At 42.5% G+C, this 15,262-nt stretch overlaps 1 protein-coding gene across 14 annotated transcripts in view; it reads left to right on the top strand.

Moving 5' to 3' along the window:
* Positions 1-15,262, top strand: part of PPP1R12B (protein phosphatase 1 regulatory subunit 12B) — a 158,292-nt gene that overhangs the window by 84,380 nt on the left and 58,650 nt on the right. For 13 of the 14 annotated variants that reach the window (XM_065594986.1, XM_065594991.1, XM_065594994.1 and 10 more), the window contains 4 exons: positions 4,497-4,661; positions 6,127-6,310; positions 6,921-7,033; positions 7,513-7,554. In XM_065594986.1, the coding sequence (XP_065451058.1) occupies positions 4,497-4,661; positions 6,127-6,310; positions 6,921-7,033; positions 7,513-7,554 (504 nt within the window). The remainder of the gene's footprint in view (positions 1-4,496; positions 4,662-6,126; positions 6,311-6,920; positions 7,034-7,512; positions 7,555-15,262) is intronic. The other variant, XR_010600986.1, reaches the window with a different exon arrangement.

Below are 15,262 nucleotides of genomic sequence, written 5' to 3'. Positions count from 1 at the left end.
ATCCCAGGCTGACATCCAGTGCACGTCCTTGCCATTCAAACCATTTTACCCCAAAGTTGTTTAAAAACAAGTTTATATATTTGAGCTACATAAGTGCAGGAAAATAAGACCACATGCTGAAGACGGCGTGTGTGTATGTGTTGATTTAACTCATCAGTATTTTTAAATGACTTCACAGAATCCTAGACTTTAAGGTCAGAAGGGACCAATTTGATCATCTAGTCTGACCTCCTGCACAACACAGGCCCAGAATCTCACCCACCCACTCCTGTATCAAACCCCTGACCTATGTCTGTGCTATTGAAGTCCTCAAATCATGGTTTAAAGACTTCATGGTGCAGAGAATCCTCCAGCAAGTGACCCATGCCCCACGCTGCAGAGGAAGGCGAAAAACCCCCAGGGCCTCTGCCAATCTGCCCTGGCGGAAAATTCCTTCCCGACCCGAAATATGGTGATCAGCTAAACCCTGAGCATGAGGGCAAGACTCACCAGCCAGCACCCAGGAAAAAATTCTCTATAGTAACTCAGATCCCACCCCATTTAACATCCAATCACAGGCCATTGGGCATATTTACCGCTAATAGTCAAAGATTAGTTAATTGCCAAAATTAGGCTATCCCATCATATCATCCCCTCCATAGACTTATCAAGCTTAGTCTTGAAGCCAGATATGTCTTTTGCCTCCACTGCTTCCCTTGGAAGGCTGTTCCAGAACTTTACTCCTCTGATGGTTAGAAACAGTCATCCAATTTCAAGTCTAAACTTCCTGATGGCCAGTTTATATCTATTTGTTCTTGTGTCCACGTTGGTACTGAGCTTAAATAATTCCTCTCCCTCCCTGGTATTTATCCCTCTGATATAGTTATAAAGAGCAATCATATCTCCCCTCAGCCTTCTTTTGGTTAGGCTAAACAAGCCAAGCTCTTTGAATCTCCTTTCATAAGACAGGATTTCCATTCCTCGGATCATCCTAGTAGCCCTTCTCTGTACCTGTTCCATTTTGAATTCATCCTTCTTAAACATGGGAGACCAGAACTGCACACAATATTCCAGATGAGATCTCACCCGTGCCTTGTATAATGGTACTAACACCTCCTTATCTCTACTGGAAATACCTCGCCCGATGCATCCCAAGACCGCATTAGCTTTTTTTCATGGCCATATCACGTTGGCGGCTCATAGTCATCCTGTGATCAACCAATACTCCGAGGTCCTTCTCCTCTGTTACTTCCAACTGATACGTCCCCAGTTTATAACAAATTCTTGTTGTTAATCCCTAAATGCATGACCTTGCACTTTTCACTATTACATTTCATCCTATTACTATTACTCCAGTTTACAAGGTCATCCAGATCTTCCTGTATGATATCCCGGTCCTTCTCTGTATTGGCAATACCGCCGAGCTTTTTGTCATCTGCAAACTTTATTAGCACATTCCCACTTTTTGTGCCAAGGTCAGTTATAAAAAGATTAAATAAGATTGGTCCCAAAACCGATCCCTGAGGAACTCCACTAGTAACCTCCCTCCAGCCTGACAGTTCACCTTTCAGTGTGACCCGTTGTAGTCTCCCCTTTAACCAGTTCCTTTCAATTTTCATATTGATCCCCATCTTTTCCAATTTAGCTAATAGTTCCCCATGTGGAACCATATCAAATGCCTTACTGAAATCAAGGTAAATTAGATCTACTCTGTTTCCTTTGTCTAAGAAATCTGTTACCTTCTCAAAGGAGGAGACCAGGTTGGTTTGGCACGATCTACCTTTTGTAAAACCATGCTGTATTTTGTCCCAATTACCATTGACCTCAATGTTCTTAACTACTTTCTCCTTCAAAATTTTTTCCAAGACCTTGCATACTACAGATGTCAAACTAACAGGCCTGTAGTTACCCAGATCACCTTTTTTCCTTTCTTAAAAATAGGAACTATGTTAGCAATTCTCCAGTCATACAGTACAACCCCTGAGTTTACAGTTTCATTTAAAAATTCTTGCTAATGGGTCTGCAATTTCATGTGCCAGTTCCTTTAATATTCTTGGATGAAGATTATCTGGGCCCCCTGATTTAGTCCCATTAAGTTTCTGAGTTTGGCTTCTACTTCGGGTGTGGTAATATCTACCTCCATATCCTCATTCCCATTTGTCATCCTACCATTATCCCTAAGCTCCTCATTAGCCTCATTAAAGACTGAGGCAAAGTATTTGTTTAGATATTGGGCCATGCCTAGAGTATCGTTAACTTCCATTCCATCCTCAGTGTTTAGCCATCCCTCTTCTTCTTTCTTTGTTTTCTTCTTATTTATATGGCTATAGAACCTTTTACTATTGGTTTTAATTCCTTTTGCAAGGTCCAACTCTACATGACTTTTGGCCTTTCTCACTTTATCCCTCCATATTCTGACCTCAATAAGGTAGCTTTCCTTGCTGATCGCTCCCATCTTCCACTCCTTGTAGGCTTTCTGCTTTTTCTTAATCACCTCTCTGAGATGTTTGCTCATCCAGCTTAGTCTACAATTCCTGCCTATGCATTTTTTCCCCTTTCTTGGGATGCAGGCTTCTGATAGTTTCTGAAACTTTGACTTGAAATAATTCCAGGCCTCCTCCACCTTTAGATCCACAAGTTCTTCAGTCCAATCCACTTCCCTAACTAATTTCCTTAAGCTTTTAGTTAGCCCTTTTGAAATCAAAAACCCTAGTCACAGATCTATTTTTGTTTATCCTTCCATTTAGTTTGAATTGAATTAGCTCATGACTTCTCTTTTTACAGGTAGGAAGACCAAAATGACTTGCTAGTTTGGTTTCGGTGGGGGGGTGGGGGGGAAACACAGCAGTCTCATTTAAAATTGTTAATATTTCTACTGATCAGTGTTCTAATGGAGAAAATAGAAATGATCACATTACTATGAATTTACACTGACGTGAGGACCAGGGCCGGCTTTAGGCCGATTCAGCCTGCGGCGCGGCTGGGCTCGGGGCCCCCCCTGCGGCGCGGCTGGGCTCGGCCCCCCCCCCCCCCCCCCCCCCGGCGGCGTGGCGTGGCTCGGGTCCTGGGGGCGGGGCTTGCAGCAAGCCCCGCCCCCAGGAATCGGGCCCCGCTCTTGCTAAAGCCGGCCCTGGTGAGGACCATCCAAAATTCGAGAAAAATATGGGTGGTCTGTTAGAGGCACAGATACCATCACTAATCCCATAAGAACCACCCTGTCTGCTTGGTTACCAGCTTCAGTAAACATACCAGATGAGTAGACTCAGTTGTCACCCATTATTGCAAAAATGTGTAATGAAGTGTTTGTAATATACCTGCAATGTTTTTGTGGGCTGAAGTCAGACACACAACAGCATCGTAGGGAAATTCAGAAAGTAGGTTGAATCAAATTTCTTTGAATACAACTCTAGGCATCAGTCCCATAAACTAAACACCACAATGTGAATTTAAACCAAGAACTGCCCATAAATATATCCAGTGCAGCCCATGTCCTTCTCAGCAGCCTCAGTGAAAAGAGAAGATGGGCTTTGCAACATGCCTGGAAGGCTGACTGATCTGGGCTCTGGTGGATCAAGGCTTGTATTCCAATCTCTGCTTAGACAGCTGTGCCTCTTTCCACAACACCATGGGCTTCATATCTATCACCTGCACAATTTAAAAATTCAGAAACAAACTTATTTCATCTATGTACAACAGTGGCCCACGGAACCCAGGAGAGGGGTAAACTTTCCAGAAATCAATCTAGTGTTCAAGGTCTCTTTCCAAGGAGCTAGCTCCTTAACACCCATCACCAAGGAAGGTGTACATTCAGAATGGGAAATAATCTGTCTGATAGTCATGTGAATTATGATGAGATTGTCGCCATATGGGTTTTAGTCCTTTGTGTTTATAGGAATGTTACTTCCCGGTCTGAATTTAGTAACTTTACACATTGAAGCCTGTAGTTGATGGTTACCATTTGTGGCTTAGTCTAGAATACATCAGACTGAAACACCATCAGAAAAGTGTGTGTGTGTGTGTGTAACAGAATAAAAAGTAAAATCCTGTGATGACAAAGTGGCTGGAGAAAGTATATATTGGAGTGCTATAGTCCAGACCCTCAGACTGGCACATCTGGTGAGCTCTAGTAAGTGTTCCTGGGAACAGTTAATTCAGCGTACCCCCCCCCCCCCCCAGATGTACAAACTAAGGCTGCAGTTCTGGTTGCCGGTGATATTGCAAGCTCCTTTGCTCTTCACTCTTATGGCTTGATGCTCTGCACTGAGTTTGCTTTTGAGGAGTCCAGTGATGATGCATGTTAGCTGAGAAGTATTAAGTGCTATCCCAATCTATTACTTTATATAAGGTAGGGGCAAGAGACCTCTTTCAGGATCAAGACCCATTGTGCTAGGTAAAGTGGACAGGTGTTACCTGTCTTGAAGAACTTGCCATCCAACTAAAGAGACAGGTTTTATCAGGTGTGTGAAGCATATAACAAACCAGCATGTGTAACTGATGCAATCTTACCCCTTTCCCAGGGTGTAACACTCACAGACCTTCAGGAGGCAGAACGAACTTTCAGCCGGTCTCGAGTGGAGCGGCAAGCTCAGGAACAACAAAGTGAGAAACCTGAGAGCACTGAGGACAGCAGTGAGAGACGGGAGGAGACCCGGCCCTGGTGGAATAGAAACCAGGATGAGGAGGTGATCTCTCTATCCTTAATAGCTGCTACTTGAGAGTTCAGTGGTTTGGGACAACTGATATTGAGTAAAATTCTTCTGTCTGTCTCCTTGTGGACTTGCTACTAGGAGGATTAGTACAGTCAGAATGACCCAGGCCTGATTAATCTAGATATGTGGGTACTTGGAAATTAATCTGTGTATAGTGTTGCTGTGTTATGGCTCAGCTATTGCTTTGTTCTCGACTTGACATAACACTTGTCTCTGGTCAGACAAAATAAATCATGAAAGTAACAATACCATGGAATGCAAAGGCTAATAAAAGGAGAATTGTGCCACAGTTCCTCTCTTCTGGCAATAAGGGTCAGGATTGAGGCCTAGCATCTGAAGAAATGGGTTTTTTACCCACGAAAGTTTATGCCCCAAAAAGTCTGTTAGTCTTTAAGGTGCCACTGGATTCCTTAATGTTCCTCTACAGATGTTTTGAATGTAGTTGGTGGATTCAGGTGATTGGGAGTGGGGTGAAGGGAGAGGAGTCTCATAGGAGGTCATCATCTCCCCAGGCATTACGTTTATTTGGACTCTTGAACCCAAGTGGCTTTTCTTACATAGAGAATACTTACTGCAAAATGAACATCCAGCTGGAGTAAAGTCAATGAACACCACAAGAAGTATTGTAAACAGATGAGTTGTGGAACCCGTTCTGTATAAAACCTCACCATTGACTTGACTTCCTATAGAAAAGATTGAGTGGTTGAATTAACAAAACCTGTTACACAACTGTTAATCTTATCATTGGCATGTACCCTTGTTTTACATGGAAGCTGATTAACAACCACATGACAAGAAAAGAAGCCTGAATCCAGCAACTCTTTAGTAGATAATGTTTTCACCCCTCAGCTCATATACACACCTAGCAAGCAACCTGGAGGTCTGTGATATTTCTACTAACCATCTTCTATAGCCCAGATTGGCTTTTCCCATAAAATGTGCTCACAGCTTTTTGCACCTCCATACCTCATCCCACTGTGAACCAAGTCCTGTGGTGATGGTCTCCTATCACTCTGCAGGAGTGACATTGCAGTACTGGCCAAACACTTTACTGGGGACAGATATATAATGGTCCTGTCTCTTTTGTCCCCCTTAGACTCTCGACAATTCATTTCTATAAAGGTACCTGCTAGTCTTGGCAGTATGGGTCAAGCAAGGCTGCTCTTCGGTCTTCAAGCTGTGTTCCGAATGTGACTGTGCAATCCAAAATTACTTTAAAAACACACAAAAACCTGTTTCCTCTTCTTCCACTCACCCCAGCCAGATGGAATACATTTTATGCTGTTTTCCTAATCTGTCGTCTATGGCAAGGTGTGGTTTATCCAACGGCCGTGTGGAGGGCTGTAAACGCTGAGTGATTACATCCAGTAGCTAAAGTCCAGCTCTCCTAGTCGTTACCTTTCTGCTAACCTTTATTTATGGCTCTGTTTATTTACAGTCCGTCTATCGGCGATTAAGGTGTCCAGCACAAACAGACAAACCCACAACACCAGTATCTCCCTCCACGTCAGCCCCTTCTCTTTACACAAGTTCTCACCTGGCCCGGACAAGTAGATCTCTGGACCCTGACTCTGTGAACCCAGCAGATTTCCAAAACACAGCCACTGAGATGGAGAAAAATGGTATGTACCTTCTAAAATGAGAAGACAACCCAAGCATTTCAGGCCAACGTGTTTAATGAATAAGCAATATGCTCAGTGTACATAGCCTGAGATTCTAGGTTTATTTCCTGCTCTTCTAGCAGGGGACTGGTACAGGTGTGCTGCCAGCTTGTCAGATGTGTATGTAAACAGAATGACTGAAAGAGGGTATCCCAGTCCCTTATGAAGTGGTCCATTTTTATTGCCTTTCGAGACATGAATAAGAGGTGGCGGCTTTTCCTTTGACCATCTACTGGGAGGGAACATCTAGATTCTCCAGGAAGCGGTGCTAGAGAACTTGACTAATGTAACTCCTCCCTCAGAATCCTGATAAGCTAATGCCCCTGCATGGTGTTGGGAGCTATGCAGATAAAGGGACAGCCACTATCTGGGCCCGTCTAGAAGAAAGGAGTGCAAAATATTAGGTGTAGTGGGGAAGAGGGATTCCATCTTGTATGTTTATTGACTGAAGTGTAGTACAACACGAGCCCTTTCTTGGTGATGGAAACCAGTTTGAAAATGTCACCAGGGCTTTGAGAAAAGCACACAGGTAAATCATTTAAATCAAAGCAGTCTGTCCTTGTTTGGCTAGAGTGTGAAGATCAGGATTTAGATGATAGATCTCCAAACAAGCAGTCAATCCGAGAGAGGCGGCGGCCAAAGGAGAGGCGAAGAGGCACTGGAATCTCTTTCTGGACAAAAGATGTGAGTGACCTTGTTGGGGTGGAAGAAAAGGGAATTTGTTCTACCACATTCAAAGTGAATTTGCTTCTGGTTTTGAATAGGATGACTGCATCCTGTTAGCTTAGTGCATAGGCCTGAAAGGTCCCAGGAAGAAAAGCTCTGTGTAAGCTTGAAAGCTTGCGTCTCTCACCAACAGAAGCTGGTCCAGTAAAAGATATTCCCTCACCCACCTTGCCCTTTAAAGTTTATCAAATGGGAGGTAATTGGAGAAGCTCTGAGATAAGCACCATCTCCTGCCTTTGAGAATCTGCCTTTGATTACTGAGACTTAAAGTTCCTTTGTACAATCCCTTTCTCAAAAGCTTTTCACAGTTACCTAGATATCAAGAATCAGCACCTCTCTTGAAAAGCCTAGTCACGTAAATACCAGGAAATCCAAACCTTGCTGCTATAGAAGTTATTACCCTACATGGCTACATTCATTTTCTTCTTTCTCTCTAGGATGACGAGGTTGATGGGAATGAGGAAGTGAAGGAGTCTCGGGTAAGTGAGGATCCAACAATGTACATTGCCTTAACTACCTTGCTGTCATCTACATTTTGATGGCAGCAGGACTGCTGTGAATTCACTTGTATTTGTTAGGGAAAGTGTGTCTGTCTGAATTACACATTGCTTCCAGGCCTGGTAGTCACTCCGGTTCTGTGGAGCAAATCGCTGCTGATCTTTCCTCGGGAAGCTATGGCACACATACACCTTGAATCTGCTGTTCTATGAGGTCTGTGTAGTCTGATTGTCAAGGAAACCTGAAGGGTTGTAACAGCGGCTGTGAGATAAAGGCTGTGCTAGGAATCTAATATACTGTATCAAAAGGCTGACTGTAGAATGTGGGAAGTGTGGCTATCACAGGTCGCAAGGGAAGCAGAGACCTCTTAACTCAGAATGTGGCTCAATAGAGTAAGAGGGATTCATTCTAACTTAGAAAACAAGTATATTTATACTTCCCATGCCTACACCCTTGTCTTGTTGTGGGTGCAGGCTTTCTATTCTTCTATCCCTTACAACTGGAACGGTCTTGCTATTCTCCAAATTCCTTCAAATCTCTCTTCCTTTCTTTCATCTATAATTGCTAAACCCTCCATTGCCTGAACAGTCTTGTATCTTGCCTTGTTTTTGGTCTTGTCGGTCTTGGGCTGAGACACGTTTGGGGCCAGGAACATGTCTTGGTCTGTTGAACAATGTTTGTTCCGAAACCATCAGTGCATCATTTGTTAGACCAGGAGAAAAATAACAGCTGTTCAAGGCTCCATAAGTACCTCACTGGTGGTTGACATCAGGTGCCAGCATGGGCATATGATTTTATTGTTTAAAAAGAACCCAATTTAATTCAGCGGTTGGTGGCACTGTTTTAATCAATTGTTGAGGGATCCATATTCAATTCTGTGGTGTTACAAATTAAGTTTTCTTTGTCATGGATGCTTGTCCTTTCCTTAAAAATACCCCACTTTGACTCAGCCTGATAAAAGTGAATCTGATAGGGACTGAGACTGGTAGGCAAATGGGATGACGGCACAGTATGTCCTTATCTTACAATTGCATAAAGTTGCTCGTGCCAGCCTTCCCTTGTAGAGCACTGAAAACATGGAACTCAAGATGTTCTTCCCAGACTCCATATTGTAGACAGAGCAGTAGCACCATAATTCCCATTATTAGAACCTGCTTTCAGTTGCCTAAAGATTGCCAGACTTTAATCATTTGAGCTGAAATGTTCCATGCCAGGGGTCTGCCTGAAGCTGAAACAGAAACTTTTCTGGGCAGTTTCAGCCAAAACTGTTTAGCCATTTCAGAGAACGACATAAGTGGAAAAATACATTTGGGGGGGGGGGGGTGTATGTACTCTCACATACACAGACACACACTGTCAACCTTTTCTCTGGGAAGCTCTCTGGAAACAGGAACTTGAAATTTGGCAGGCTGGTGGCCTTTGAGCTAGCTGTTCCTGTGAAAAGCTGGCCAAGTTATAAGCTTTTGAAAAACCTCAGTTATTACACGCTCACTAGAGACTTCTTAGAGTTTAGCGGCTAAAGTCTCCCCAAAATCTGCTCACAATGAGCATGTTCCAACCCCTCACAGCTCCTACATGTGACCATGACTATCCCCACAGAACAACAGAGTATGGACCAGCTCAGGGTTGTGGGAACTAAACTCGTCTTTCTATGTAATTGCTGCTCTGGGCCAGGTTGTGACTGGGCACCAGAACTGAGAGCAGGCAACTAGACCAGGGGGAGGAGAAGGAGTAGAATGAGATGAGGAACCTAGTGAAACTGACTTGGGGGGAGGAAGAGACTGGGACAGGGAGGAGCCAGTTGGTGGAGGGTGAATGGGAAACCGATCTCATGAGGTGCTGGTGTGCAGAGGGGATGACTGAAAGCCTGGGTGGATGGAGTGGCAGATCAGACTAGGACTGGGATGAGAAGCCTGAGGAGTGGAGACTTGGACTGGGTAGGCAAGGGGAATGGGACTGGAATGAGGAGCCGGGGTGGGGAAGACGCAGGACTTTGACAGGTTGGAAGGTACAAGGCCGAAGGTGTCAAGCTTGGGAAAGGCAGGCAGAAGAGGCTGGTTCCACTAAATGAGACACCCTTCAGAGCCTGGAATGGACTCCAATATTCCTGAGTCCCACCCATTCCTCTGCTGTTAGTAAATATCCGTGAAACTCATGGGTAAAGTGTCCTATCCCCCTCTAGTGCTGATCCATAGATGGGATGACAACCTACTACTGCTAGCAGTTACTCGCTTAGCTCAAGTGGCAGAGATCTGTGCAGTGGATCTAAAGGTTCTAAGTGGAATTTCTATATTAGTTTGCCTTTTAAAAAAAACCATTACATTATGCAAACTATGTTAAAAACCTACGCGTTCTCCTTGTGAACATTGATCACTCAAAAACTAGGAAATTCCAGAGTTAAGGTTGTTTTACCTTAACCCCCTTGTGCATATGCATTATGGTACAGTTGTTAGTTACATGATCATAGTATTTTTTCCACAGGAGCCCTGCCTCTTCATCCCAATCTCATTTTCTTTGACTACCTTGTCCAAGTGTCTTCACTTCTCAGGTCTCATCCCAGTCTCCTAGTCCTCCCAGTCCCAGATCAGTTTCTGTAAGATGCTGCATTGCCTGACAAGTTTTTATAGGCATGTTGCTGTTCTGTGAGAAATACTTGGCATAGTGATTAAGAATGTAGTGTGGGGTTCTGCACTGCTAATTGGAGAGAGAAGTCCTTACTACTGGGTGTGTGTCAGAAAACCTGGTAGATCAACAAATATTTGGACTTGGATAATCTGGATGCAAAATGTAGATGAGGATTTTGTTTGGGCAAAAAAATGGAAGAAAAATGTAACTTAAAATAGCAAATTTTATATAATACAAGTAGAATAAAGGTTGTGATTCATAGAGAAATTATTTTCCTGCAGTTCTTTTTGGTGGAATTCTGTCTAGCACAAAAATGTGCCTTGCCCAGAAGTTCCAAAGATGGGCCAATGGGCATTTAAGCTTTTTGTAACACTCAGCTCTGTGCCAAGTATTTCTCTCAGTACAGGAACATGCCGATTAAACTTGTCTGACAATGCAGCATCTTAAGAAATATTGTCTTTAAACCTGACTTGTGTATAAATACAATGAAACACCTTTGTGAATGCTTACTTGGTAAAGTTATAAACTTCCAGGACAATGAGAGGTGATGAAGAAAAGGTCTGTTTACATGAACTTCTGGTATCAGCCCAGAGAATACTTCACAACAGCCATGTTAATGGATTTGAACCTTTACACAGAAGTGAGTCGTAGGGCTACAGGTTTAGCACATCTGTTTGTATTGAATGTTATCCTATTTATTACTTATTAAAAGATTCCTGATTATTTGAAATTGCTGCTACAACCATCCAGCCGTTCCACAGTGTTTACCTTTTTGAGTGTTGTGTGTCTTTAACACAGTGTCATCAGATGAGGCTGTAGGAGTTTGAGTTTGTGCTCCAACTCATTTTTATTAAAAAGCGTTCAGGAAATTCAACCCTTCTACAGGATAAGCTAGAAATTCCAAGTGAAACCTGATGCATCTGAGAATCCTTTTATTAAACTGCAGCTGCCATGTGGCAGTGTTACAGCTGCTGCAGAACCATAGCTATATGGAGGGGAAAGGGGGGGCAGGCTAATCAAACTCATTGCTTTAAAAAATACATATACATCTTTAAATCCAACTAGTTGGAAGCTTGTATTTCAGAGCACATGACCCTGGCTCCATTACAAAGGTGCTGTCTTTAATAGTATGATTGCATATTTGAATAGCCCTGCAAGGCCATCACTTAGAACCATGATGGAGTCTGTCCTTTCATCCTCCTCCCTTTCCCCGCTTCCAAAAAGGAAACTCTTCTGCTGCTGCACAGGAAGTTCCTAGCCTGCCCTTTTAGGTGAAGGGAGGGTCCGCCTACATCTTGAGTTCTCCCCTTCCTAGGATCTGATTGCCTAATATGGTAAGGTATGTCCAAAGCACAGGCTGTTCTTTGTCCAGATACAAGGGAAGTTGATTAGCAAGAGATTGCCATAGGTGAACGCTTTAGTGACTGATCCAGATGGAAAGCCTGCTTGTCTAGATTAGTGCAAAATGTTAATATGTACCATCACTTCCTGTCAGAGACCAGTTTGCTGCTCAGTTCCTCTTGGGGTAATTGTAATGCAAAGAGAGGGGGAAATATTTACCACGTTGTATTCACTTTCTAGCACAGATGCAGTATGACATGGGCGGGAAGCCATCCTGGCCCATGTCCAAGGCAGTGTGGGAGGAACTGTGTGTCACTTTAGATGAGTACAGTGAAATAAGGCACTTAATCATGCACAGAATAGGGATCGGTCTCAGAAACTTTGGCTCTGTGCAGCCCTGTTACAAACAAAAATGCTACAGTTGATTGTATATGTTTCAGGGAAAGTGGTTCTGCAGTCTAAACGCGTGCAGTTAGCAACATGTATCTGAATAAAGTTGAGGCTAAAAATGGCAGTAAACCAATCTGCAACAGCATTCAACTATTGGAGCCCTTAATATGTTTAGGGATGGCTGTATTATGTTGGTAGTACCCTGAGTATCTTGGTGGGGCACTGTAGAAATAAATATATATTGTACAAATATTTTTAAAGCTTTACTCACCATCTGCACAGATTCTCTCTTGTATGTTTTGTCCAGCCTCGTGACCGTCTGTTGCTTTTTCTTAAAACATCATAGGATTGTCCTGGAGTCTCCAGGAATTAAAGATTAACCTTTCATTAAAGATTATCATGTGATGAAGCCTCCAGGAATATTGGCAAACCAAACCAAAATTGGCAACCCTAAACATCACTGTTTTGGGAAGGAAGCCTGACTTCCTATTTATGCATCACCATGATACAGCATTTAAATCATCGGCCTGTATACTACAGTAAAAGTGAAGGGGCAGCTGGCTAATTCCTATTTAAGGCACCAGGCATTTGGGGACAAAAATGTTTTGTGAAAAGCTGAGTAAACCACACCCACAAATCTGTTCCATGTAAAACACATGCTATGGCCTCTTCAGACTGCTCCCCTATAATCACCCAGGTCCTGACTAGGGAAGGGGCAGGATGAAACAATATGCTTGATGAAGGCAAGCAAGCCAAAGCCATCTTAAACCTGGCTCTGTGTCCAAAGAGAGGCCAAACCAAAGAAAAATTCCAGTAATACTTTCTGGAGTTCACACTGACCTTCTCACAAGATTGTGGCTATAGATTTCTGTGTCTGGGTGGCTCCAAAGGCTAGCCTTGTGCTTCAACTTCTTGGTTTAATGCGGTACCTTCAGACTTGGTCTAGTGTAACCTACTAGTCTGTGGAGGTTGCTTATAAGGATGGTCTTTGATGGGTTCGATGTCCCTTAAGTCATGACCTGGACCTGGACATTCCCTGCATTGCTTGTATTGAAATAAATTCCTGTTACTTTAAGGATTAGCAGAACGCTTACGAGCTTAAACCATCCAAACAAAAATTAACAGGATGTTTGTTTATAGTGTCCAACTATATCTCTTCATAGCATGTTAACAACTTATTTTTCTTTTCATCTTTATCTGGTTGACTGTTTTGTGGGTTCCCTACTCCGGTTGGTAACTAAACAATTTAGCCTTTTAGTGCTTGCAGTAGCCTGGAGCTGGGCCCATTTGCTCCAATGGGCGGTACGGACTTGACCTATCAAAATGTCTGATTTTGCTTTGTAATAACTCAGGAAGGGACTAGTAAATATCTGAATGTTAATGTGAGTGTCATGATGAGATTTGTGTAGCTATAAGGGTGTATTTCTTGAAGACTATATGGGTTTTGTCCAAACAGTGGAAGGAAATGGTTTCAGAAGACACTAGCTCATACTTTTTTCCTTACTAAAAGCTTCCTCAGTTTCCTTTATTCATTCCCCAAGAAGCAGACAAAATACTTGGAATAGTGTGGCAAAGCTCCTCTGTAGCTGTCACTCCTAGCTGCCTACAGGTGCCTTTGGAAATGATGCATGCTCATGTCTGGGTGGTATGCAACTTGTGTATACAGAGAGCATAAGAAAATGGAGAGGCTGCATTGGTTTGTGGCTTACAAGTGGAACAAAAAGGGTACCTAAAATTCATTTGGAAAAAAGAAGTCAGACTGACCAAAAAGCATCCTACCTGTAAAGGAAGAATTGTATGTTCTAAATTTTCAATGTGTAGATGCCGCTTGTCACTTTGGTCCTTAGAAGGTCATTCCCCTTGTTCTGAAGCACTGGCTATATTTTCCCTTGATGGCTAACTTCTGCAAGAGGCCTCATAATTGAAATGTCATTATTGGTTATACTCCAATAGACTTAGATTCCTCATTCTGGAGGTTAGCATTGCTTTGCGCTGGGTATTCTGTCTTTCCATTTTATAAAAAGTAAATTCCTTATTCTGTAAGGCTCTTTACTGGAAGAAATTGTCATCCAGCCTAGTCTCACCAGGCGTCGATATGGGGGGTTCATTTCTTAGTGCATTTTATATGCCCGTTACTATTCGTGCTAGTACAGAGTGACACTTGGGTGTCTTTTGCACAAAATCTTGCCCACCGCTCCTAGTTTCAGCAATTTATTTACTAGGAGAATTTAAAATCTCTATGAAAAATTGCACCAGCTGTTGAAGAGAAGGTTTGTCCACTAAAAATTGGCCATCCTGATCTCCTTGATAGAAGACAGGAAATGTGATCATTTAAAGATCAAAATAGTAGCATTTGCAGAAAATCATATATTTTAAAGCATTTTTAAAGGAAAAGAGGACAGAAAAAATATCCGTTACATAACTTCATTTGTGGCATTAGGCCAAGATTTTCCAAAGCAACTAGTGACTTTGGGTGTCCAACTTGAGATGCCTTAAAGGGGCCCAAATTTCAATAAGTCTTAAGAACCAATCCTCTGAAAATCAGGTCCCTTTTGAGGGGTCTCAAGATGGGCACCCAAAATCACTAGTCACTTTTGAAAATCTTGGACCTAGGTTTTGGAAACATAAAACTTCCAGGGAAGTGAAAGTTTATGGCAAAAATGTGTATTTCAAAACTCTGAATTATTTTGACAAAGGAATTGAAGCTACAATTTTAGTAACCCGTCATTAAAAACGACCTGAATGACCTGAAAATCAAAAAGGAATTCTACAAAAAGTGGAAACATGGACAGATTGCTAAGGATGAGTACAAAAGAATAGTACAAGCATGTAGGGACAAAATCAGGCTCTGGCATAAAATGAGTTATACCTAGCAAGGGACATGAAAGGCAGTATGAGGTTATATAAATACATGAGGACGAGAAATAATCAGCTTAATCTTCAGCAAGGCTGATTAGGTTGGATATTAGGAAAAACTTTAAGGATAGATAAGCTCTGGAACAGACTTCCAAGGGAGGTTGTGAAATCCCCATCACTGTCGATTTTTAAAAACAGGTTAGACAAATATCTGTCAGAGATGGTCTAGATTTACTTGGTCCTGCCACAGCACAGGGAGCTGTACTAGATTACCTCTCGAATTCCCTTATAGCCCTGCGTGTCTATGGTTTTATGATTAAACTAGTATACAATGTAAAGGGTTTATCTTTCTAGAGAAAAATTGTTAGGAACTGTTACTCATTTTATGATAATACCTCATAGCTGGTTATGAATTAACATTATTATGAAACTCCCATTAATGTACTCTGAGGGGAGGTAACCAATATCTAGGTCTCC

Source organism: Chrysemys picta, chromosome 4, assembly GCF_011386835.1.
Source record: "Chrysemys picta bellii isolate R12L10 chromosome 4, ASM1138683v2, whole genome shotgun sequence".
In the NCBI taxonomy this organism is placed as follows: domain Eukaryota; kingdom Metazoa; phylum Chordata; order Testudines; family Emydidae; genus Chrysemys; species Chrysemys picta.
The sequence above is the reverse complement of the archived record's forward strand: the minus strand, read 5'-3'. Positions and strand labels throughout refer to the sequence as shown.